This window comes from Andrographis paniculata, unplaced genomic scaffold (assembly GCF_009805555.1).
Source record: "Andrographis paniculata isolate CXL003 unplaced genomic scaffold, ASM980555v1 Contig78END, whole genome shotgun sequence".
Classification (NCBI taxonomy): Eukaryota; Viridiplantae; Streptophyta; class Magnoliopsida; order Lamiales; family Acanthaceae; genus Andrographis; species Andrographis paniculata.
Genome location: NW_026137615.1, coordinates 1,845,047 through 1,846,596, shown reverse-complemented (window position 1 = coordinate 1,846,596; position 1,550 = coordinate 1,845,047). Strand labels below are relative to the sequence as shown.

Genomic DNA, 1,550 nt, shown 5'->3' with positions numbered 1-1,550 from the left:
TCAATTGTTTCGCCCCTCATTTCTCCCCTGAACTTCGCCGCCGTCACCGTCCCGCCCCGGCAAAAGCCTCCCCGACTCCTCGTCGGATTCCGCCGGCTTCTTCTGCGCCTCCTTCGCCTTAAGCGCCTGCAATTTAGCGTGATTGTAATAAGCGACGCCCAAAAACGCGACGCCGTAACCGAACAAATTTATCGGCGTGACGCTATCCTTAATCACCGACCATGAGAACGCGATCAATAGCCAATCCTTAACGACTCCGGCGACATTCATCGTCAAAGCCGACGTCTTCCCCACAAGCAGAAAAACCGCGAGGTTTAAAGCGAAGGCGCAAAAAGAGTTCGACCCGAAAACGACGTAATCGAATTGGAACGACGAGCTCTCCTTGAGGACCGGGTACTCGACGTAGCACCAAGGGAAGAACAAAAAAACCAAACAACACGGCGCGACGTAGTAAAGCGACGTCACGGGATTAAGCGTGATCCCCTTCGACGTAAGCAAGATTTGGATCAAAACGAGCCGAGTCGCCTCGAACGCAACCGCGCCGAGCTGCAAACACACCCCCCACATATCGAACTTCGCCTCGCCGTACGCGGCGATCCCGACGCCGATCGAGATCGAGATCATGTTCGCCATGGTCTCCGAATTAAAAGCCTCTTTTTTAAACAAAACGCCGATGGAGTAGACGGCGACGGGCATCAGCGCCTTGAGCATTTGGATGAACGAAACGGAGAGGTAAATGTAGGCCGAATTCGAGAGCCATAGAGAGAGCGAATACAAGGCGCCAATGGGAACTACGGACTTGGCATAGAGGTCCCAGGACATGACAACAGGGTCGACGGCTTTGAAGACGCGGACGAGGAGGTAGGCGAGGGAGGAGCAGAAGGCCATGTGGATCATGGTGAGGGAGATGGGGTAAGGCCAGTTGTACATTTTGGGGTCGAGGATGTATTTGTTGTAGACGATGACCATGAAGGAGAGGAAGATCCAGATGGCCACGTAGGCGTAGGAGACGAGGATCTTCTTCAGGACGCCTTCGCTGAGCTGCGGATCGCCGGCGGCCGCCATTGTTGTCGGACTGGTTAAGCTTGGTTAAGGTTGGGTAAAGATTATTCGAGTGATTTGATTAGGGAATTGATTAATTAATGAATGAATGAATTTGGCGATTAAGGATCTGAGATCCACTGTGTTAGGGTGCTTTGTGTTGATTAAGGAAGCTTTGGTCTGCTTTCAAGGATGGACCGACCATTCGTTAGTTTTCCTTCTATATTATAACTGTAACTAACTGTTTTTTTTATTAGTTAGTAATGTGTATGGGTGCAATGGTGCATTAACTGTTAGTGTGTGTTCTTCAATTTTATGTATATATAGAATGTTTTCTTATTTTTAGGGGTTTTTTTTTTTTTCCCAATTATACGAGTGTTTTTAATAAAAATATATTACTCCATCCGTCGTGCAAATGTGTGCTCGGACACCGAGTTTTAATAAAAGTGAGTAATAATGGTTACTTTTTTCTTTTATAGCAAAAAAAATGTACAAAATTGTAATAATTT

The 1,550-nt window shown here is 47.4% G+C and overlaps 1 protein-coding gene across 1 annotated transcript; it reads right to left on the bottom strand.

Moving 5' to 3' along the window:
• On the bottom strand, positions 1-1,065 carry LOC127239571 (probable sugar phosphate/phosphate translocator At5g25400). The gene has a single exon (XM_051257781.1). The coding sequence runs from the start codon at positions 1,063-1,065 to the stop codon at positions 1-3; it is 1,065 nt and encodes a 354-aa protein (XP_051113738.1).
• Positions 1,066-1,550: the final 485 nt, after the last annotated feature.